Source organism: Manihot esculenta, chromosome 14 (genome assembly GCF_001659605.2).
Source record: "Manihot esculenta cultivar AM560-2 chromosome 14, M.esculenta_v8, whole genome shotgun sequence".
In the NCBI taxonomy this organism is placed as follows: Eukaryota; Viridiplantae; Streptophyta; class Magnoliopsida; order Malpighiales; family Euphorbiaceae; genus Manihot; species Manihot esculenta.
In genome coordinates this window covers 14,147,367-14,171,291 of record NC_035174.2, presented here as the reverse complement: position 1 = coordinate 14,171,291, position 23,925 = coordinate 14,147,367, and the positions used below count along the sequence as shown (strand labels likewise).

Genomic DNA, 23,925 nt, shown 5'->3' with positions numbered 1-23,925 from the left:
GCCTCAAAGAAATCTAAGTTAGGGATTGCTGAGTTTCCATACCTCAAACGCTCAATTGGAAGCTTTGAATCTTCTGAAGCTTGAATTAGCCTTTAAAAAGATCTGTGTAATACCCCACTTGGGGAAATCAATTACATGCACTCTTATACAATGTTGCAAAACCAATTAGAAGGAAAATCCAAGAAATCGTTAACCAGGAAAAAATTACATTTTCTTATGAATGTTTACGGCTTCAATGGTATAACAATGACACTGAGATTTGGGTGGTTTTACTTCCACCTCGTCCATACGTCATCATAGAAAATATACAACATTTTGCGGCACACTGGAGATGGGTTGCCGGTAAGGATCATATGGTTACAACAGCTAAGCAGGAACTTGATGATCTTCTGCGTTTTGCACCCCAGCAGAAGTTTAGCTTAGCAATCCTTCTTTTAGTTCCAAGGTGAGTTCCAAGGTAACCATGACAATTTGGAGCACCACAATAGCACTTCACCTCTGGTCCAAATTGCACAAATCTACAAAGCCAAACACATAAAGATTGGATATTTAGTTAAAAGCCTTAATGAGCAGTATGTTTTGCTTCTATCAATGAATTAGGGTTGCAGACTAGCTCTAGCTTATCCATGAACTCGTGAATATACATATATGACGTTTCCATCCTCAGTGTAAAGATAATTTGCCATGGTGCAGTTCAACCACTGGCCCAAGAGATGTCATGAAACCTCACTCCATTTTTTCTCATTAATTCACATTTTTCAGAAGAAAGATCATTACCATCTACAACGCACGTGTGCCACAAAAATAATCCAGGGAGCAACTGAGGAGCAAATCTATTAGGTAATAAAAACATTCCATGTTCATAGCTTCAAATATGGGGATAGTTTAAGTGTAGAATGGATTGGAAAGAGCTCCATCTAAACAACAATATTAGTTGATAAATTGTCGTTTAGATGTCACAACTTGATGAAAGTTTGATTGTTGTCCTTATAAACCTTTCAGTGATGCTTATGGCATTGCAACAAATTCTCCTTTCTACTACATTACAAGTAAGGTGATTGCTGTCATTTGTCATCATTTATAATCGTGTATTGACTAAACAACGTGATATATGGGATTGTGCAAATACAACAGATCATGTACCTGTAATCATACGTCAATGGCTCTCCGACTTTTATTGAACGAGCAGCAAACACACCCACTCGTGTCTCTCCTTCAACCTGCCTAAATCAAACAAGAAAGAAATGGTTAAAATTTGAAATTGTTCTGCCGATGGGAGCAGTTTTTTTAACAGAAATTAAATTTCACTTTTACTACCTATAGAACGGATGACATAATTTAGCCAAATTATAAAATAAGTTGTATCAGAGAAACACATGCACGATAGTATAAATTCTTTATTCCAAAACTTAACTATGTTGATTTTAGAATAGTAATTCTTCCATTAGACTTAGACTATATGCTTGATAAAAAAATTTTCCTAAAAATACATGGTACACAACAATAACTAGAGACACAAGGGGGAAATTGTGTGTCCCTAAGTAAAAAAAATAAAGTAATAATAAATAAAAAAATGAAAAAAAAACTTACTGAGGATGGACAAAAGAAAAAGAAAAAAGAAATAATTGGTTAACAATATCAACCAAATAAATTTTTTAATCTACATTTTAATGGTTAAACCAAATCAAATCAAATTACATGTAAATTTTTATTTACATATTTTGTTAGTAAATACATTCCAAATACTTTGTAAAAAAAAAAAATACTTTTGCGTCCCAAATCATTGGGAGACGCAATTTGAGTCAATAAAAAATAAAAAGATGGAAGGCTACAAAGAAAAAAAAAAAAAGAAATATAGTTTAAAATATTTTAAGTGAGATATAGACGATAGATTTAAATGTTAATGGAATAAGTGGTAATATTAACTTGGAAGGATAAATTACTATTTTATTAGTTAAACTTTAAAATGTAACCAGAAAATATAAATATTATTAATAAACTGTTATATATTTGATCACGTAAACTGTTAAATTTGAATCGAGTTTAACTCATCTATTTTGGGGAAGGAATACTTAATACACTTATAAAAGACACATTATCCTATTTAAGATTGATACGAGAATCAACGCACTTTCACGCCCAAGACTACACTGTTACGGCTCTAAACTCTGATATCATGTTAAATTTGAATTAGATCTAACTCATCCTAAAAAGTTAGTTCAAGAGGAAAATGTGTCTAAAACTCTTGGCACATAAACCCTTACAAGAGACCTATGAATCGATGTGAAATTCAATATACCATCACACTCAAAACTTTATTCGCGTTCAAAATTATACTAAAACGTAATATATTTATGGAAGGTCCAATATTGAGGAGGGAAGACTATAATTCCATATTAAAGGCCAAGTCTGACTCATTCCAAAAGTTAATTTAAAAGGAATGAGTGTCTAAACCCCTTATAAGAGGAACGTTACCTGTCTCAAACCGACGTGGAATTCAATATAAACATTATATTATATTACATAAATATAATTTACATGTCTTAAATTGTAGAAGGATAATATTTGTTGTATTTCACAATAGAGATTACAATCTATTTATACATGAGAGAGGGTATCTAAATAGGAAGGAAAATCAAGTTTATGATTATACAATCCCTAGGATTAAGCAACTGACCCATCTATCAATATTTACTTCCTATATTACCATATTTACTTTCTATAACTTATAACACTCCCCCTCAAGTTGGATCATAAATGTTAATCATGCCCAACTTGTTACATATATAATCGACTCGAGTCCCATTTAGAGCTTTAGTGAAAATATCTCCTAATTGTTCTCCAGTTCGGATATGTTCTGTTGATATTATCTTTTGTTGAACCTTTTCACGAACAAAATGACAATCAATCTCGATGTGTTTGGTCCTCTCGTGAAATACTGGATTGGAGGCAATGTGGATAGCTGCTTGATTATCACACCACAACTTAGCAGGCACCGAATTTGAAAACCCAACTTCTTCCAACAGTTGACGTACCCACAAAATTTCACAAACGGCTTGTGCCATGGCTCGATATTCAGATTCAGCACTAGAACGGGAGACCACATTTTGCTTCTTACTTTTCCATGAAACCAAGTTACCTCCCACAAAAACACAATACCCAGTAGTTGACCTCCTATCAACTTTCGAACCTGCCCAATCAGCATCAGAAAAGCATTCAATATTTGAGTGCCCATGGTTACCATAGAATAGGCCTCGCCCTAGGGCCCCTTTAAGGTAACAAAGAATCTGTCCCAGAGCATCCCACTGGGCAACAGTAGGAGAGGACATAAACTGACTTACCACACTCACTGAATATGCAATATCAGGACGAGTCACAGTCAAATAATTCAGCTTACCAACTAATCTTCTGTACCTTCCAGGATCTGCAAATGGCTCACTGTCTTCTGTGGTAAGTTGAAGGTTAGGGGTCATTGGGGTACTACAAGGCTTAGCACCCAATTTTCCTGTTTCTGCCAACAAATCAAGAACATATTTTCTTTGAGATAAGAAGATGCCTTTCTTACACCGCATAACTTCAATTCCCAAGAAATATTTCAAGGAACCCAAATCCTTTGTATGAAACTGTGTTTTAAGAAATTCTTTTAGGGATGTGATGCCAGCAATGTCATTTCCTGTAATAACGATATCATCCACATATACTACAAGCAGAATTACTCCACTATCAGAATTTCTATAAAACACTGAGTGATCACACTTACTCATCTTCATTCCAAACTGTTGGACCACCTCACTAAACCTGCCAAACCATGCTCGAGGACTCTGTTTCAAGCCATAAAGGGATTTTCGAAGTCTACAAACCTTACCTGACTCCCCCTGAGCAACAAAACCAGGTGGTTGCTCAATATAAACCTCCTCCTGAAGATCACCATGAAGAAAAGCATTTTTAATATCCAGTTGATGCAAGGGCCAATCATGAGTAGCCGCCAAGGAAATAAACAATCGGACAGATGCGAGCTTGGCAACTGGAGAGAATGTATCAGAATAGTCAACTCCATAAGTTTGTGCATAACCTTTGGCCACTAAACGGGCCTTGAGGCGAGCAATAGATCCATCAGGGTTTACTTTTACTGCAAACACCCATTTGCACCCAATAGCCCGCTTTCCTGGGGGCAAGGACATCAACTCCCAAGTACCATTAGTGTCAAGGGCCATCATTTCCTCTTCCATTGCAGCACGCCAACCAGGATGGGACAAAGCCTCAATAACAGTTTTGGGAATTGAAATAGAATCTAAAGCAGTGACAAAACAACGAGAAGAGGAGGATAATTGATCATAAGAGACACAAGATGAAATAGGATAAGTGCAAGTACGTTTACCTTTACGAAGAGCAATGGGCAAATCCAAATCAGACGGTGAAGGATCAGTGGGAGCAGGATCTGTCGACGAAGAAGCAGGTAGCGGAACGGAGTCAGAGTCCTCTAAGCGTCTGGAATACACATGAAAGATGGGAGGGCGACCTGGCACATGAGCGAAAGGTGTAGGAGTAGTCTGAGGAGACAAAGAGCGAACAGTGTATAACAAGAGGTCATCTTCCTCCCCCTCGGTGTTATAAACAGATGATGGCGGAAAAAATGGAGTGGACTCAAAGAATGTTACATCCGCAGACACAAGATACCGATTCAGATCAGGAGAAAAACAACGATACCCTTTCTGACGTCGAGAGTAGCCAAGGAAGACACATTTGAGTGATTTAGGATCCAATTTAGTAACCTGTGGACGAACATCACGAACAAAACATGTACAACCAAACATACGTGGCTCAATAGGAAACAAAGATTTAGTGGGAAACAAAATGTTATAAGGGATATCACCATGAAGGATGGAGGAAGGCATGCGATTGATCAAAAAACAAGCAGTGGATACAGCATCAGCCCAAAAACATTTAGGTACCTTCATTTGGAATAAGAGAGCTCTGGCTACTTCAAGAAGATGTCGATTTTTTCTTTCAGCAACTCCATTTTGTGAAGGAGTGGCAACACAAGATGACTGATGAAGAATCCCTTTTTGTAACAAATAAGATTGAAATTCCCCAGAGAGATACTCTTTAGCATTATCACTTTGCAATATACGGATGGAAGTATTGAATTGGGTTTGGATTTCAGCATAAAATGCACAAAAAACAGAAAATAATTCTGAACGACTCTTCATTAAAAATAACCAAGTAGTACGAGAGAAATCATCAACAAAAGTAACAAAATACTTAAAGCCAGACTTAGACACAACAGGACAAGGACCCCAAACATCTGAATGTACTAACTCAAAGGGGGACGAAGCCCGTTTATTGACTCGAGGCAGTGTAGGTAAACGATGATGTTTGGCAAATTGACAAGACTCACAATCTAGAGTAGACAAAGAATGAAACTGTGGATATAACTTCTTTAAAACTGAGAGAGAAGGATGCCCCAAACGACAATGAACATCAAAAGGTGTTAAACGCGTGGAGCATACCAGAGATCGAGGAGATCGAGGTAGTTGCTGATCCAAGACGTAAAGACCCTCTGACTCACTCCCTCTACCAATAATCTGCTTCGTCGAAAGATCCTGAAAAACACAGTGATCAGGAAAAAATGAGACACAACAATTCAATGCACGAGTGAGTTTACTAACGGAAAGCAAATTAAATGCGAACTTAGGGAGACATAACACAGAGGATACAGAAAGAGAAGGGGTTAAGTTGACATGACCAGAACCAATGACAGAAGATTTAGTGCCATCAGCAAGAGTAACATAAGAAGGTGATGTACGAGACTCAAGATTGGACAAAAGGGTAGAATTACCTGACATATGATCGGTAGCACCAGAATCAATAACCCATTTTGAGGATGAAGACACAAGACATGTAGTAGAGTTACCTGACTCGGCAAGTGCAGTGATAGAGGAGGAATTAGAGGATTTTAGAGATGCCTGGTATTGGACGAATTGTGCATACTCATCTGCAGATATCAAAATTCCTTGATTGGAAGATCCATTCAATTTGTGTTCCGTGATTTTAGTCATCATAGGAATCACATCAGTTACGGTGGTGGTTTTCACTTCAACCATGACAACAAACCCAAAACGACAGCAACAAAAGAAACACAGAATCAGAAAACAGTATCCGGCGTGAACAGTACCACGTGAACAGTACCGATGAACAGTATCACGTGAACAGTACTCGTGAACAGTGTCGATGAACAGTACCGTGAACAGTTCCGATGAACAGTACCGATAAAAACACCTCCCCCAAAACCCGAACGGCAAATAAACCTCAGATCTGACAAGGGAACGATGTGGCGACTCCAGCGATGGTGAGATCCAAATAATACCCGTTATGGGTAACCCAAATAAACAGAGCCCTAAGTCTCCAAAAAAAAATTTTTTTTTTTTTTTTTTTCTTAAAAAAACTTTGACGGGAGAGAAAAATTAAATCTCTACGAGAAAGGCTTTGATACCATGTAGAAGGATAATATTTGTTGTATTTCACAATAGAGATTACAATCTATTTATACATGAGAGAGGGTATCTAAATAGGAAGGAAAATCAAGTTTATGATTATACAATCCCTAGGATTAAGCAACTGACCCATCTATCAATATTTACTTCCTATATTACCATATTTACTTTCTATAACTTATAACATAAATTAAATTAGCGCACCAATTAAATATACCACCAGTCAAATTAACGTACCTATTAACCTATTTCTACGTATTCTATATCTTATTTATTGGTGTACCATGTACCACATACCCGTATCACGACTCAAGAGTACCTCAATTTAGATAACTATGGTTTTAACACTTTCCATTTATTAAACATAGATGATTATACATATATAATTTGACGTTTCAATACGATAGATTAATTTGAAAAATAAATATATAGTGATAACAAATGCACACTTTATAATGACAGTAATAAACTTTACAAAACGAATTTAAGCTAAATCAATTACCATTACTACAATTTTGTTGCTAAAATTGAAATTTCAAAGTAACAACTTTTATTTTTACCTCACTGTAAACACCGACAACCAATAAAAAAACAATACCAATGCTCAATTAAATGGTATTAACTCAATTCAAAGAAAAAAGAATGGTTCACTAGGCTATGATCGCCTCTACTATAAGTAATCCATGAAGGTGTTCAAGGATTTAGCAGATGCAGCTTAGAAAGAAGAATGGCAGCTAGTTATATTAGTTGAAGACGGAGGCATTTTAAACAATCTTCATTCAAACAAAATACTTTGTAATATGTTCAACTAGCAATAGAAATAATCTAAAAGTCAAAGAAAAAGGGGATTTAGAAAGCAAGATGCAGTTGCTTTTGGGATTTAGCAAACAGAAAAGCAGAAATACTAAAGGTACAAACCACTTTTCCAGGATGCAGTTGGGATCACAACTGTGATTTAGAAAGCGAGATGTATTCCCCTTAAAAGTTGCATCAATTGTGAAGTCTTTTCGGATTTCACACATGTAAAAATTCTGTACGCCTTTGTATTTCATGTCCCACAGTCTTTGTTCGCACAGTGCATCATCAATCACTGAAACAGAAATACAGCAACTGAACTGATACTCCAGAAAAAGCAATATACATATACATATATCTAAAGTATTCCTTGATTATACAGAAAAATGGACTGCAACTTTAAAGGATATCATAGTGGAAGGATAAAAAACAAACAGTATGAGAAAATGTTTTAGTAACATTTGTTTTAGAATATCATGGTTAAACTTTTCAAATGCAAATGCAAATAGAGAAGCTAATACTGATCCCTTAATGATAGCATAGGAGGCAGGAGTAGATCTCCTAAAAAAGGAGACCAGCTACAGTTGGATATTTTGAAGTTATAAAATTCATTTTATAAAAATGCCTAACTATTCTTTTTCTTTTTAAGCATGTGCTTTTTATAATTGGGGTGGGAGCAGAGGTGGTGGAATTTATGAAGTAGTCATAGTGTCATGCTGGTAACGGCCACTGCTCTTATGTAATGGGCATTATGTCTGCTTTTCTACCAATCTTACTAAAGTCAGCCATAATTAATGAGGTTACTATAAGGTAATGGTTTGTACATTTGATTATGAGTTATTGAATCTCCACCAAAGCAGTATGAAGAACTTGTAGTAAAGACAATAAAAAGAATAACTAGAACTTGATTCAGTGCAAATGAAAAAATAAGAACCAACAATAAAAATACCTTCCCCAATATACTCGATTATAAAATCGCCCTTGCTTATTGGTTCTGCTGCCTCTACTCCCCAACCACAAAATTCAGTCTGAAACCGGGGTAAAAACTATCAAGCTACGAGTAATTAGTTTAAAATCAATCCTTGTTCTAATTTTCAAGGAAATTAACAACTAATTAATTTAACCAGGACCAAGTAATCTCTTGGTAAAAATATAAACAGAAGCAGAAAAAATAACTAGTGACTACAAGTAAAAGTTCTCACCTTGACAATCTTGATCTTTTTTTCTTTGCGAAATGGCCTGTTGGTGCAATTTTCAGGGCAACGACATGCCCTTGAGCAGCTTATACATTGAACCCTATTGTACATTTACGTTACAACCCCATTATATACTTTGCCAAAATACCTAAAACTCAAGTAATCATAACTCAGCTAAATAAAAGACAATGGCAAAATATGATTTGACTACAGGACGCGATTACTTATAAAAAAATGAAGACATTTTTAATGCAATACGAAAGAAAATGTGCTGAGCTGAATTGATAGAGTGAGGAGTAGGAAACACACACAGATTACAGAAAACAGAGGAGAAGAATGCTGAATGCTTTACTGAGAAAAAAAACCAACAACTCCCAATACTCAGTATTCTCAAGTAAGAACCACAAGAAAGAAAAAGAAACAGAAAGTTATCTAGCTCAAGCTAGCCCAGCTATTGTAGTAAAACAATTCTCCCAAATCAAAAATGTATCCCTTCCTTACAAGGAATCATTCTATATAGCTGTCCCCGTGCTCATGTGTCCCTGGCAGTGGTATCTCCTTGATTCTCTCTAAGAGAATCATTCCCTCTCTGATTTCCTTCCACCTGTCCACTTCTAGAAATATTCTGTTGTTTCCATTTCTTCCTGAAATACAACCTTAAAGGCTGGGGTAGGGTACTGTGGCCCAACAACATTTTTACTCTATTACTGCTGCTTCTATCATTGTCCTCCCCTTTAAGAACAGCCTTGTCCTCAAGGCTGAAGGATGGGAATTGGTTAATGACGTCAAAATATGGCATCCAAGTAGCTTCTTCCACAGGCTTCCCTTTCCACTTAATCAGCAAATAAACATTTTGGCAGCCGTCTGCTTCAACTAATTTCTGTTGCAACACATCTTTAGGTTCTAATAAGTCATCCTCCACTTCTAATTCCTTAAGCAGATCAGTAATAACAGGATGATCCCCGACCACCCTTTTCAGCAGTGATACATGAAATACTGGGTGCACCTTTGCAGTAGGAGGTAATCGCAATTTGTAGGCCACATTGCCAATTTTTTTCTCAATGATGAAGGGGCCATAATAGCAAGCAACTAACTTAAGGAAAATGAGACGCTTGATAGATGATTGTCGGTGTGGCCGTAACTTCAAGAATATTGAATCTCCTTCATTGAACTGTACCACTCTTCTATGTTTGTTAGCAGCCCTTGTCATCCTTTGCTATTTACGAGCTAATTTGAAAGCCAGTTGCTTTAATATCTCATCACGAGTAGCCAATTCTTGCACTACTTTTCTACTTTCGTTTCACCAGGTAAAAACTGCTGAAGTGTGGGAGGAGCTCTACCATAGACTGCCTTGAAAGGTGTCATCCCAGCAGCTATTTGAAAGCTGGCAATATACCAACATTTAACCTATGAAATCCATTTGCTCCAAAAATTTGGTTGCTCAAAAGTGAAACATCTAAGATATGTTTCCAACCCCCTATTTAACACCTCTGTTTGCCCATCAGTTTCTGGGTGATAAGCAGTGCTCATCCAAAGCTGGGTGCCTTGCAAACAAAACAGTTCTAACAAAAAATGACTTAAAAAAAATAGGATCGTGATCACTTACAAATGAGTTAGACCTGTCATGTATGCAAACTATTTCTTTGGCAAATACTTCAACAACAGTCTCAGATGTGTAAGGATGACGAAGACCCAAGAAATGAGCATATTTTGTAAAGCAATCCACAACCATCAATATAGCATCATATCTATCTAACCTCGGAAGACCTGTGATGAAGTCCATAGAGATGTCTTCCCAAATTCTTGTTGGAATAGGAAGGGGTCGTAGTAGCCCAGCAGGAGAGGTGGTCTCTTCTTACGCTTCTGACATATTAAACACTCAGCAACAAATTTTTTGGTTGACTTCATCATACCCGACTAAAAGAGATTGGAAGCCAGTCTCTTGTAAGCGCGAAAGACTCCCGAACGTCCTCTCGAAGGAGGAAAGTGGAATTCAGTCAGCAATTGAGGAATCCAAACTGAATTTTTGGGAATGACTAACATACCTTTGTAAAATAATTTGTTTTGGATCCAGGAATAATGTGGGTGTGCACAAGCATTTTCCTTGAAATCTTGAATCATCTGCTGTAGTTGAGGATCTGCTTGAATTTCGGCTTCCTTCTGATTCCAATCAATCCAAAATGACAGCCTGATAGCATTTAGATTATACTCTTCCTCTTTTCTAGAAAGTGCATCTACAGCTGAATTGGAATTTCCAGGCTTGTAGATGATTCAAAAGTTGTATCCCAATAATTTTTCACCCCACTTTTGCTGGGATGGGGTTGCAATGTGTTGTTGCAAGAGGTACTGAAGGCTACTCTGATCAGTATACACAGTGAACTTACGCCCCAGTAAATATGGTCACCAGTGTTAGACTGCCATTACCAAGGCCATCATCTTGCGCTCATAAGCAAACTTTGATAAATATTTAGCAGAAAGTGTCTTGCTAAAGTACAGGCCCAACTCCATTTCCCGAAGCATCACACTACACAACAAACTCTTCTATGAAGTCTAGAGCACAGGAGATGAAATAAGAGCCTGCTTAAAACCTTTGCAGCTTTATCATACCAGTGCAGCTTTCCTTGGTGGTCTTTCTTCAGTAATTCTGTCAATGTTTGTGCCAACATTCCCTACCCCTAAACCAACCTCCGATAATAACCTATCAATCCCAAGAAGCCTCTTAGCTGCTTTAAATTTTTTGGTTGCTACAAATTCATCACTGAAGAATATTTTGTTGGTTCCATGGATACTCCATTAGCTGACACAAGATGCCCAAGTATTCAACTATCCATTTGCCAAAGGAGCTTTTCTTTCTATTTAACTGAAATTGGCGTGAAAGTAGCAGTTGTAACACTACTTTTTTCTACTCTTATTTCACCTTTTACACTATCTAAAATCACATTAGCTAATAGTTCAAAAACTCAAGTTAAAGGGATCAATAACGTATATCTCCTTCCTTCTATCCCCTTAACTTGTTTTATTTACCCTTGAACGTCCATACAACCTAATCTCTGTTAGCAAATTAACTAAAAATCTTCACTGTTCAATCATCCAAGATTGGAGCATTGGATATAGTTATTTACACATTGCAACCCCACTTTTTCACCCCACTTCTCTAAAAATCTATGATTGTGCAGGATGGAGCATTGGAAAGATGATTGGAGCAGAATATGAGTCACTACTATTTTTTCACTTCCAACTCTCCAATTGCTTTTGTGTCTACTAATCCCGCTGAACTTATTCATAGTCGTTGAGGACATCCAAGTTTGAACAAGTTAAAAAAACTAGTTCGCAGCCTCTCTTTCTTACCTTCTTTAGAATGTGAGTCTTATCAACTTGGGAAACAAACTCAAGCTTCTTTTTCCAAGTGAGTCAATAATAGGACCATTTCTATATTTGACATTATTCATTCAGATATTTGGAATCCAAATCGAGTTAGTACAACTATGAGATTTTAATATTTTGTTACATTTATTGATGATTATTCTCGTTACACTTGCTTTTTCTGATGAAAAATTGTTCTATAATCAATTCGGTGTTCGCATTAAGATATTGCGAATTGATGATGCAAGAGAATATTTGACTTCCTCATTCAATCATTTCTTATCTACTCAGAGTATTACTCACCAAACTTCTTATTCTCATACCTACCAACAAAATAGGATTGCCGAGCAAAAAAATAAGCATTTGATTAAAACAGCCTACACCTTACTCATGCATCACAATGTTCCATTGCATTTTTTGGGGAGAAGCTGTCCTTAATACTTGTTACTTGATTAACCAAATGACTTCCTCCGTTTTGCAGCGTCAAAATCCTCATTCTGTTCTATTTGCTAACCAAAATTCCACCCAGTTGTCTCTCCGTGTTTTTAGATGTATATGCCTTGTACAAAGACAAACTTCGACCCAAATCAATTAAATATGTCTTTCTCAACTATTCACAGTTTCAAAAAGATTACAAATGCTATGACCCTACTACTAACAAATATTTTGAATCCACAGACATCAACTGTTTTGAAACCTCTCCTTACTCTTCTTCTAGTCCAGCACACAAAATCTTTGTTCCTAGAGTTTTGCCTATACCTCCGACTCTTATTTCTCCTTTGCCCCAAGTGTATTCATCTCCCACTTTTATGCCACCTCTTCAAGTTCACAATCATCAGCCTCATCAATCTACTAATAAAAATGACATAAAGTGGGAGAGGTATTTCTAATGAATCACCTCCTATTCCATTATCATCTACTTCGATAATGCCTTCAGCAGCAACAACTACTCTTCTTACTCTTCAAAAAAGTATTCACTCTTCTTGAAATCCTCATTTCATTTATAATTTTATGAGTTGCCATCATTTGTCTCCTTCCAATTATACGTTTGTTTCTGTTGTATTTGCAGTCTTTATATCCAAGACAATTAAAGAAGCATTGGATCATTCTGATTAGTGTAATACCATGGTTAAGGAAATGATTGCTACTCATAATAATGGAATTTGGGAACTAGTATCCTTACCGCTTGGCAAGTCTATCGTTGGTTGTCGATAGGTTTATATAGCAAAATTGATCACCTTAAAGCTTGCCTTGTAAGTAAAAGTTACACACAGATTTTTAGGCTTGATTATAGTAATACTTTTTCTCCAGTAGCCAAAATAGCTTCTGTTCGCCTCCTTATCTCATTGCCTACAATTAACCATTGGACCCTTTATCAACTAGACATTAAAAATACCTTTTTCCATAGAGAGCTCACTGAAGAAGTTTACATGAAGCAACTTTGAGGGTTTGCTACTCAGAGAGAGTCAAGCTTAATATGTCATCATCAGCGCTCTTTGTATGGACTAAAACAGTCTTCAAGAGCATGGTTTGGATGATTCAACACTGCAATTCAATAGTTTGGAATATTTCAAAATAATTCTAATTATTCCGTATTTTTTCATCATAGTGGTGATAGATGCATCTACTTGGTAATCTATGTTAATGATATTGTCATTATAAGAGATGGATATGATAGAATCTCTCAACTTAAGCAACACTTATTCAGTCATTTCCAAACTAAAGATCTAGGAAAATTGAGGTATTTCTTGGGGATTAAAGTGGCACAGTCTAAAACAGGTATTGTGATTTCTCAATGAAAATATATTTTGAATATATCAAAAGATATAGGCATGTTAAACTATAGACAAGTGAATACTCCCATGGATCCAAATGTCAAACTTGTCCTTGAACAAGGAGAATCACTTAAAAATCCTACTAGATACAAAAAATTAGTTGGCAAGCTCAATTATCTCACTATCACGCGACCATATATTTCCTTTGTTGGGGGTGTGGTTAGTCAATTTCTTCAAACCCCCGACAGTAGTCACTATGGGATGCAATCATTCACGTTCTTAGATATATCAAAGGAACTCCATAATAGAGTCTACTCTATGAGGACAAGGGTTACTCACAAATTATTGACTATTTTGATGCAAACTGGGCAAGTTCTCCTTCAAATAGACAATCTACTTCAAGATATTGTATTATGATTGGAGGGAATCTTATATATTGGAAAAGTAAAAAACAGGGTGTGGTTGCAAGATCAAGGGCAGAAGCAAAGTATCGAGCTATGGCTTTGGCAACATGTGAACTCATTTGGTTGAAGCAACTCCTTCAAGAATTGAAATATGGTGATAATCAAACTTCTCTCCATATTGCTTCAAATTCAATTTTTCACGAGAGAATGAAGTATATAGAGGTGAATTGCCATTTTATTAGGCAAAAGATTGAGTCAAGATGCATTTATACTAGATTTGTCAACTAAAATGCTCAACTAGCTGATATTTTCACAAAATCTCTTGGAGTTCACAAATCGAATATATTTATAGAAAGCTTGGAGCATTTGACATGTACGTTCCAGATTGAGGAGAGAGTGTTGAGATACTTTCTGTAGATAGCCTAAATTTGTAATGATTATATACATAATTAGGAATATGATTGTGTGGTATAATTAAAATATGATTAGGCTATAATTAAAAAATTAATTTATTCTTATAAGTAGTATATATACCCCAATTGACTTGAGGAAATCATCAAGCATTTTCTCTCAAAGCTTCTACTTCTTTTTTCATCACTATTTTCAGTCTCGAAGGTCCTGTTGATTACGAAATGTTGTTTAGCTTTAGCAAGCCACTCGAGTGGGTCTTCTCCATTAAAATTAAGGAGTTCCACCTTCTTAATAGTCATGGAGTTATCAGCCATCATCATGGGCTAGACGCTCTATGGAATAGTAGGCGTAACAATGCTCAATGTCGGATATTGGGAAGAGGATTCTCCCTCATTCTGAGCTGCCTTCCATTTGCTTCTCCTGTTCTAGACATAAAGCTGCTATTTGTTCTTCTAGGGTACCAATACTCCTCTCTACTTGCTCAACTCTTGCTTCCAATCGTGTTATGGATTCAGCAGGTCGAACCAATTTGATAGAGTGAGGAGTAGAACACACACAAATTACAAAAAACAGAGGGGAAGAATACTGAATGCTTTACTAAAAGAAAACCAACAACTCCCAATGCTCAGTATTCTCAAATAAGAACCATAAGAAAGAAAAAGAAACAAAAATTTATCTAGCTCAAGCTAGTCCAGCTATCGCCGTAAAACAATTCTCTCAAATAAAAAATGTAACCTTTCCTTACAAGGAATCATTCTATATAGCTGTCCTTGTGCTCACGTGTCCCTGGCAATGGTATCTCCTTGGTTCTCTCTAACAGAATTATTCCCTCTCTTATTTCCTTCCACCTGTCCACTTCTAGAAACATTATGTTGTCTCCATTTCTTCCTGAGATACACCCTTAAAGGCTGAGGTTGGGTACTGTGGCCCAACAATATTTTTGCTCTATTACTGCTACTTCTATCAGATATTCAATATGAGAATGAAGAAAACAGACATTGGGATCTATAATTTGAGCAAGGGCCTCAAGCATACTAGACTTGCTAGGCAATTAGATCAAGGGGAGATACATTTCATAGTAGAAACATGAGATTTTCCTTACAGTTAGTTTGTAGATAATAATAGCTATTAAATCATGGGGAGAAAATATCTAAGAAAGAGAAGTACATAAAAACATGATATTTCTCTTGCATATCATTGCAGATAAAAGTAGCTTACAGATATAACAAGTAATTCAAAAAAAAAAAAAATCATCTAGGAAAAGGAAGTGGAATGCAACCCATAATATATATTAGCTTACAGATATAACAAGTAAACTCAACATTTTAGCATAGTGTCATAAAGTATAGATATAACTAGTAAATTCTCAACCTATTCAGTCCATTATACAGCATCATAAATTCAAAATTTTAGCAAAAGAACCTCAGCCTTGAGTTTGATCAAAACAACAAATAAACCTCATTTAAACTTCTAAAAGAAGAAACTGAAGGAAATGATAATTCTAGAATAACCAAAGAGGGATTACATCTTGTCAATTATATGTGGTTCAGGAACTTATTTGTTCTTTTTATTGAATCAAATTTTGGAATCATTCAGGTATTACCTGCACACGCAATCAGCACAGCAAGTAGAAGTGCAATTTGTGCATCCAACATCATTGTCACCAACATCACGCTTTTTCTTGACCAGATAAACATCTAATATCAATTAAGGATAGTTTCATTCCAACACAAAAGTCCAAATATAATAACCACAATAGCATAAAAAATGAAAAAGGTTGTTGAAAAAAAAAATGCCAAGCCAATTATCTCATCAAGCCATGATTAGCTAGCATTTTCAGCATATGGGATTAGATTAATACATCAGTCCTCACACACACACACATAGAGGATACTCCGTCTGATATGCACATATGGAGGTGGCTCTAGTTTATTCTCCATCACACCTTTCCATGTTAAGTCAATCTTGAACTCTTCATCAATGTAAGGTAGAGGCAAGCGACAAAATACCTCCTAAAAAACAGACATGAAAATTTAGATTGTGAAATACATCAAATAAATAACAAATGGTATCGATATTGCTTATAAATAAAGCAAAGTTGCCCTAAATCCAATTATGATGGATGTTATATTTGAGCAATAGGTTCCTATAGTAAATAGCATATGAGGTTGTACATTAGGACATTGAAACTGTGAGAAAAAGATTTTAAGGTCACTTATTGGATCCCATTGGTTCGATTAGATTTCTTATATCATATATTGCTCAGCATGAATGCTTTAGATTCTAGAAATTAACTTGTACAAAATTAGAAATTAACTAAATCTCTAATTAGATTCTAAGGTCAACAAAATGTAGTCATAAAAAACATTTGCAACCGTGCAACTATTTATGTAAAGTTAAGGAACAGTCATTGATGATTTAGCCATATCCCAACCTAAATCCATGAGTAAATCAAAATATAAAATGATGAGGGGATCTAAGTTGTGAAAGCAAGGAGAAGAAAGTATAGTTCTTTTTTATTTTACATTTGCTTCTTAGGATAAAAGAAGTGACACGGTATCATGGTTATAAAATTTGTGACAGGTTAACTCTCATTGTCAAGTATCTTTTAAGGAAATTATTACAAATGACATTACACTCTTCCAGGAAAGAAAATAATGGTATGCAAATTTCTTCCTTCATCAGCCTTATTATTGAACATGCTGGTATTGCTAATTTTCATAATCCCTTACTGATTAATGTGCCATAGGTTTTTAATATCTATGTTGAACAAAACAAAAGAAAAATTGTAAAATAACTGACCTCTATATCTCTTGTTGGAAGCATATGCTGCTCATTCAACAAATACATCAATCCTGTCAGCCAGCCTAACCAATAAAAAAAATGAAGAAATAAAACCTCAACCAAAAAGACAAATGTTAATACATAGAGTAATTAACTAATTAATTTGCTACGAAGGCAATTGGTTCATATTGGTTGACCTTACAAGAAATTAATGTACCCTTCATAACATGAAAAACAAGTCTAATGTTATTACCAATTTTTTAATTTATACATTGTTGAATGCCACATCGGTTTGGGAAAGGTAATGTGCCCCTTATATGGGTCATAGGCAATCCTCCCCTTGAGCTAGCTTTTGAGAGAATCAAACATAATTCAAATTTAACATAGTATCAAAACCTTCCACGATATTAGGATATTGGGTCTCCTATGAATGTATCACACTCCAGTGGGGCCCTGGACGTGAGGGGTACGTTGAATCTCACATCGATTTGGAAAAGGGGTAATATGCCCCATTATATGGGCTATAGCCAATCCTGCCCTTGAACTAGCTTTTTTGGGGTGAGTTAGGCCTAACTCAAATTTAACATATGCACATCAAACAATGCAATGACAAGTCAAATGACATAGACATCAACCTCATAAGTTGATCTGTAACAATGAATGCAATAGTCAATTGGATAAGAACATAAAATTACTAAAACAGTATATCACACTAAACAATATAAACAAACATGGAAAATTCTGCTTTTCATATAATCGACATAACATACAAAACGTGCAAAAAGGGAAGTCAAAGGTTAAATAAAAACAAATAGATCACAATGAGCATTAATGGCACAAAATAAGCATACAAACTTTGACTAAAAGTAACCTTAAACACCACCTACTTTTGATATTAAACAAGGTAGCAAATAAGTTGTAAATGAATGCTTACAAGATAAATCAATATTTGTAACACCATTACACGTAGATTATTAATGCCTACTTTGCCAAATAAATTTTGTAAAAGATTTTAATGTTTTGACATTTCTCCAAAATAGGACTTCTTCCACATAGTTTGTATTGGGTATTTTGGGGGATGGGCCTCATTTGTCACCAAAAGCAAATTGTCAATGCAATTTGAAAAAAAAAATGATACTGAAATGCACAAAAAAAAATAAAGTGAAGAACAACCTCCTAAAAATATTCAATAATTTCAAATGTTTTAGATATCATGTATAAATCATTAACCATAAAATGCTTCCTTTGATATATAGATAAACAAAAGAAAGAAAATACATAGAGGCACTTGGCCAATTGTAAACAAACTAAGCAAAGTAGCTAGAAGTTCATCTTTCACATTCCACAGTTGAGTTTAAGAAGTTAAGGCAGAAACAAAAAAATTCCAGTTCAGTGATTAATATAAGAAAGAAATTTAACCAACTTTATTATCAACACAACAAGAAAAAAGACTAAAGTTCTTCATCAACATGCATTCAGTTATCAAATCCAAATTGAGCTAGAAATTTTTTAATAGAGATTCTTCCCATTTACACGTGGATCTACAAACATGGTTGATCCTTCCCAAAAGGAGGAGCTTGTGGACTCATAATATATTCGATGGTTTCATCATAAATTTTCCTAATTTTCAAATAAGGCAACTATTGTAGTTGAAAATAAGATCAAAAAATCATAGTTGATTAAGGAAAGAAGAGATTGACCTTCTTATCTAACCGCCAGTTAGTTGGATGTCTCCAACATACTGCTCGTCCTTGTTGATTTATCAAATGAATCACTTTATCTGGCCATGGGCCACACTTATCATGTGATGCAATAGAGCATCTCACACACCGCCAATGAAGTTTTTGTTTGCAAATGAAGCATGCCTGTTCACAACAATGTCACAACTCACACGTGTGATCACCATTAAATACAATCAACAAAATTATGAAAGTTATAATGGACATCCATAGCATTCAAATCAAACTTAAAATTTCTCCAAAAAAATTCTATTATTAGTAGTAGTAGTATTATTATTATAATACATATCCCTATAATTATGCTAACTAATTAGGAATATATTCCTAATTAGTTAGCATAAGGGATATGCATCTCTAATTAATTAAACTAATTATAGAATATCAATCCCAATTAATAAGCATAATTATGGAAATATATCCTCTAATTACTACCTAAAATTTAATTTTCCAATCAGTTGCTTGAAAAGAAAATATGGATTAGAGTTTAGTCTTTAAAAAGAAAGGAAAAAAAAACATGCATGTTATTTTCAAGAGGCGATGCCATGCCTCGCGCCTCGAGCCAAGCGAGGAAAGGCGCTCACCTCTTGCAAGAGGCCTCACCTCATCCAAGCAAGGCAAGGCTGCATCACCTAGCACCTTCTAAGCTAGTTCTAGCGCCTTTAATAACACTAGTGATAATTGATGAATTTAACATCACTATTACAAATGCATTAGTAACTAACATAATCACGTGAGAAGGCTAACAACAAAGTGAATAAAGCACCATCACCTAGTATAACCCATAGTTACCTAAATCGTGGTACTTTCGAGTCATGGTACGGGTATGTAGTTTGTGATACGCTAATGAATAAAATATAGGATATGTAAGGAGTAGACTTAATAGGTATGCTAATTCAACTAGTGGTATATTTAGTTGGTGTGTCAGTTTAATTTGGGGAATGTAAATTATATTTTCGTAATTAAATATAAGATTGATAGCTGATAATATTTACATTTTCTTAGAATATTTTAAAGTTTAACTAATAAAATAGTAATTTATACTCTCAAGTTAACGTTATCACCTATTCTACTAAAGTTTAAATCTATTATTTGTATCTCACTTAAAATGTTTTAAAATGTATGTTCTTCTTTTTACTTTTCTTTTGTTATAGGCCTTCCATCTTTTTATTTCTTATTGGGATCTCAATTTTGGTGTCTCCAATCGCATCTCCAAATGATTTGAGACGTAAATGTTTCGCATTTAAATATGAAGTATCCGGAACGTGGTTCGCAAGAGGATTGGGAGAATCTAGTAACTATAGTATAATCTTCTTAACACCCAAAAAAAAAAAGCAACAGTAAACCTATATGCACTTTAGAGGTAAAGAACATAATACACTATAAAGTGTCTATACTATGTGAATTTAGACTAGCATAACAACATAAGAAATCTTAAACTCAAAAGAATCAATGGCATAATTAATTAAACCTTACATGTTGTGGACACTTAAATTTTTCAAGATTTGAGACACCTAGTTTTTCCTTCGCACATAGCAAGTGATAAACTCCTTCACAATTACGAACAGTGCATATTACCTCTTCCCCAGGGAGGATAAAGCCATGGCAAACAAGACACTCAACCTGAAATGGACAAAAGGAACACATCAATGCTACTTTACGAGACAAGTAAAACAGTAAAGCTGAGTCACACACTACAAACTTCAAAATAAGGTTGAGATCACTAGAAAACCAAAAGAAAATAGAAGGAATGAAAAAAATCTAGAGCAAATAAAATGATGTAATTATTGTATATTCTACCAATTAATCATACTTTCTGCTTTACCATTGTCTAATTATATGCCTTAGTAGTTAGTAGCAAGATAAGCATGCTTCAATCAATACGAAATGCTTCCATACAATTTCTTTTTTCAAATTTTTATCAAGAATAATAAAAATGTGCAACTACTATTGTCAGAATCTTACAATTCGAATCTACTTTCAACAAATTGATTCCAATCTATAGGGGAATCTTAAAAATACATGAATTTTACAATTCTTTATTTTCTAGTTTACGATTCTCAATTTAGTTCCACGTCCTAGTGATTCAAATATATAGGATAAATTGCAAATATATCTAAATTGTGACTAAATTGAAAGAATCAAGTGAATTAATATAAATCAACCAAGTCTTCACTTGATTCAATCAATTATTTAAAAACAGTTTGTCATATCTAATATTTTTAAAATTTAAGATCTCATTCATTTTTGCCATGAAAGATGTACAAAAGATCTCTTCTTAACTATATTTCTTCTACCACCCATTCTTTTCCTTCTCCCTCTTCTTTTTCTTTTTTCTTTTTAGTTAATTTACTTAACTAATTAAAGTTGTCAATTTATGCTAAATTGTATAATAGTATTAAAACCTGCTATTCTTTTTTGCTATTTAATTATTTGACCAATTTTAAATGGGAATTTTAGCATGTGTATAATGATAACTATTGTTTACAATTCAAAATTCACAATTTATAGCATAGAACTATATAACATAGAAAGTACATATAATTATATTGTAAAGAATATTTCTAATTATATAAATGGTAATTATATATTTATCAAAACATGTAATTATAAGACTTTTTACTTATTTTTAGAACATTTATTATTTTTCATTAACTTTTAGATTTTTTGTTAGAATCTTACGATTCAATTTGATTCTCAATTCATAAAATGAAGATTTTGATTCTTCACTTGAATCTAGATTTGACGATTATGTGTACGACACTAATAGCACTAGCCTTTTTCGAATATGGCAGAAAAAGACACCACCAAAACAAAACTCATATCCCCATAAAAATTAAAATGTCAAAAATTTAGTTGTCCAAAGATGCAAATATTTAGTTGCCCTTCTTTCAAATACTGAAAAAAGAATCTAGCAATCCTGTCCTATGTACACCTAAATTCACTTATTGCTATCATTCACACACTAAGCATAAACTAAACAGAAGCGTCCATCTGCCTGGCACGACCTCCCCACCATGGACAAAAAAGACAAGAATGCAAAGTCCTTGAGCCACAAAAACATCAAAACAAAGATTACTGAACGCTACGTATTGAATGTACATCAAAGCATTAGTTGGATGGGATCCATTTTATACAATACAGACTGTTAATCATATATCTCCACGAGCTTTTCATTACTGAAATAAGAACCCATTCTTTCACCCCAGCTGATGCTCTATCCTTTATTAATCTACAATCCTCTTCCTCAAAATTTAACTTAACACCCACATTTCTGCCTAGTCAGTCTATGCACTGCTATAAGCTGTCAAAACCACTTGTTAACCGTCATTCTAAAGCTTATACAAAAAGAAAAAAAAATTATCTGTACCAACTTTCCACATGAACTTCTCTCAAAGGGGTAACACTCGCAACTTTGAATGTGCACATTATTGAACTGCAGCACAAATAATAATAAAAATAATCTCCAGCATAAAGAATATATAACAAAATAGATATCACAAATACAGTAAAATGCGGTGACTTTTAAGATAGAGGATGAAAAAAAGGAGGAAGAGGGAGCCTTCAGTTCACCAAGAAAGAAAAAGGAAACTCCTAAAGGTACATCAACCCTCAATTAAGTACACATTATATCCCCAACCACCGGGTAACCAAAATTCAACAATTTTCCTTTTTTATTCCGAGTTTCTCAAACTTCAAACCAAGAAAAGTAAATAAGGGGGAAAAGAAAAAGAAGACAGTGAAAGAACCAATTACAATTTTCTTTGATCCAACCAGAAAAGGAAGAGAGCATCGAGACTGCGGGACGCCAGAATCCATCTTCTTCTGGACCCAAGCCCCAACGTAATCATTCAAGCATTTACCACTAGGCCCTTTCTTGGCAACCCCGCGGCTGCGCCTCACGACCCTAATAGAGTCACCATTGCAGGAGTCAACGATAGGAAGTTTAAGTTTCGCATCCCAGTTGCAGTCATTGACTAGGGTTTTGACGGAAGCGGAACAGAGAGGAGTGGCGTCCAAATCCAAATCCAAATCCAAATGGGTGTCAGCAAGAGGAGGAGGAGAAGGAGGAGGAGGGATAGGCTTTAGAGTAGAGCAGCGGGTGAGGGAGAGAGAGATATTGCCTAGGTCTGGCATTGAGCTACTCTGAAATAAAGAATGTGGAAATCCGATAACCCTATATCATAGAAGAGAGCGGAAATTTTTTGTAGGGAGAGGGAAGATTTGGGCGGGAAAGATCAGGTTTGTAAAAAAAATTGAGTAGCGGAATGACTAAAAGGTGTATTGATTTCGTAAGAATTACACAACTGCCACGCTTAAAGTAAAATTGGCCGTTCGATTGGAGCGTAGGAAGCAATGTCGGGTCACACGTGGATGAAACTTGGACTTTGTGTCGGTGATTCCCACTCCCAGCTTCTTGTCCCAGACACCAAGGCGCTTAGAGGTATAAGCCTGAGCAGAATTTAATTGGAGAGAATTTCAGTTTCACATTGTTGAGTGAAATTAATTTTTTTATTTTTAAAAATATATTAAATAATATTTTTCATTAATTGTACTGGCCGGATAATGTAATTTTAAAGTTATAAAATAATAAATAGTTATATTTTAAAAAATATTTTAAAATATTTTAAACATTATAAAAAAATTATTAATTAATTTTTTTATTAATTTTATTATTAAATATTTTATTATTTAATTTTTATAATTTTAAAAAATTTATTAATTGATCTAAAACTCCACTAATTAATTTTTCTTTATCATTAATATTTTAATTTTTTATAATATTTAACAGTTAAAATTAATAAATAAATTAATTAATAATTTTTTTAAAATATTTTAATATATTTTTTAAAATTAATAATTTTTATTTAATTTCTGATTTAAATCATTTTCAAAAATACTTTTTTCAATTTGATTATTTTTATTAATTTTTTAAAAAATAAGCTAATTGAATTTCGGGTCTATTA

The 23,925-nt window shown here is 34.5% G+C and overlaps 1 protein-coding gene across 2 annotated transcripts; it reads right to left on the bottom strand.

Annotated features, from left to right (window-relative positions):
• On the bottom strand, nucleotides 1-23,170 carry LOC110631123 (histone-lysine N-methyltransferase ASHR3). Of its 2 annotated transcripts, none has more exons than XM_021778842.2 (11): nucleotides 22,715-23,168; nucleotides 20,435-20,581; nucleotides 18,923-19,087; nucleotides 17,241-17,267; nucleotides 16,333-16,450; nucleotides 16,042-16,135; nucleotides 8,492-8,585; nucleotides 8,239-8,317; nucleotides 7,413-7,584; nucleotides 1,144-1,224; nucleotides 1-518 (listed from the first exon to the last, which is right to left on the bottom strand). In XM_021778842.2, the coding sequence occupies exons 1-11, from the start codon at nucleotides 23,093-23,095 to the stop codon at nucleotides 350-352; spliced, it is 1,527 nt and encodes a 508-aa protein (XP_021634534.1). In that variant the 5' UTR covers nucleotides 23,096-23,168; the 3' UTR covers nucleotides 1-349. The 2 variants fall into 2 exon arrangements, with proteins under 2 accessions (XP_021634534.1, XP_021634536.1); XM_021778844.2 differs by having other exon boundaries at nucleotides 381-518; nucleotides 1,144-1,220; nucleotides 22,715-23,170.
• Nucleotides 23,171-23,925: the final 755 nt, after the last annotated feature.